Here is a 1311-nt window from a genome sequence, read left to right on the forward strand (position 1 = left end):
ATCCTCATCCTCGTCGTCGTCGTCGGTGTAGTCGCAGTCGAAATTCGAGCCACCAGCGGCGCCTCCAGCTCCGGCGGCGGCGGAGTGGATGAGTGCCAAAACAGCGTAATTCTTTCGCAGAGCCTGTACGGAGTTCCCGACGGTTGACACGTGGCGGCATCGTGGACATGTGAGCGTTGCGTCGGGCGATGAAGAGAACATTCTAGAAAGGCACTCTTTGCAGAATCCGTGTCCACATTGGAGCAGCAGCGGTACTCGCTCCTCCTCGTTATACCGCGTTTGGCAAACCGAACAGCAAGGGATTTTCATTTCCTTAAAGCTTCCGCTGTGTGCCAAACAAGGCCTTAAGTCGAAGTGTGAGTGTAACAGAAAAAAGGAGTTTGATCCGATTGAAGTGAGAGGGATCTAATTGAAGTTGCGAATGTTAGATCGATCCGTTAAGCAAAGTGATGAATTAGGCTAATGATGAAGCAAATCTAGAGAGAGAAACCAACAAACAAAAAGGGTTTTGAAACGAACAAGAGTGAGTTATGAGGGAGATTTTCGTACTTAGAGATCAATGAAACTTTCTTCTTTCCCTTTTCTTATTGTTTTTTTAATTTTATTTTATAGGTGGGTGGGAAGGACCGGAAGGCACTGATGTTGTTGTGTTCTTATGCTTGTGCCTTCCACTTTGGACTTTGTGGACAAGTACCCTAAAATTCTTTCTTTGCTTTGCTTTGCTTCATTCATTCATAATACAAGTGGAATTTCTTCATTTAGGTTTCTATGTAGTTTTTTTTTTCCGGATATTTTATGTGTGTAAATACTTAGATATTGGGAATTAGAATTCGGTAAAAAAATACTGTATATGATCAAATTTTTTTTGTAATTAGTCAAATCAAGTTATACAAGTTTAATAAAAAAGATATGGGNNTAATTTATTAGTTTGTTGAATTAATATTTTAAATATGTGATTTTTTAAAAAGTTTTATGTTTTATATATAAAAAATTTCTATATACCGAAATTGATATCCTATATGTAGTCTTTTAAAAAATTTTATGATGTACACCAAAATTTCTGTACTGCACACCAAATTATTTATAGAGTAAAGTATCGTTTTTGTCCTCAACGTTTGGGGTAAGTCCTATTTGTGTCCCTAACGTTTAAATCGTCCTATTTGTATCCTTAACGTTTATAAAAGTGATTCAATGTTATCCTACTATCAATTATACTAATAAATCAGATTATATTTTTCAATTATTCTCACTTGAATGTATTCATTCTCAATTATGTCTCACTTGGATGTGGTCGATTTTAATATTATACCC

At 36.5% G+C, this 1311-nt stretch overlaps 1 protein-coding gene across 1 annotated transcript in view; it reads right to left on the reverse strand.

Moving 5' to 3' along the window:
- Window positions 1-683, reverse strand: part of LOC107622319 (E3 ubiquitin-protein ligase KEG) — a gene marked incomplete in the record, with an annotated part of 12075 nt that extends 11392 nt beyond the window's left edge. The window contains 1 exon segment of the mRNA XM_016324178.2: window positions 1-683. Coding sequence (XP_016179664.1) covers window positions 1-309 — 309 coding nt within the window.

This window comes from Arachis ipaensis, chromosome B10 (assembly GCF_000816755.2).
Source record: "Arachis ipaensis cultivar K30076 chromosome B10, Araip1.1, whole genome shotgun sequence".
Lineage (NCBI taxonomy): Eukaryota > Viridiplantae > Streptophyta > Magnoliopsida > Fabales > Fabaceae > Arachis > Arachis ipaensis.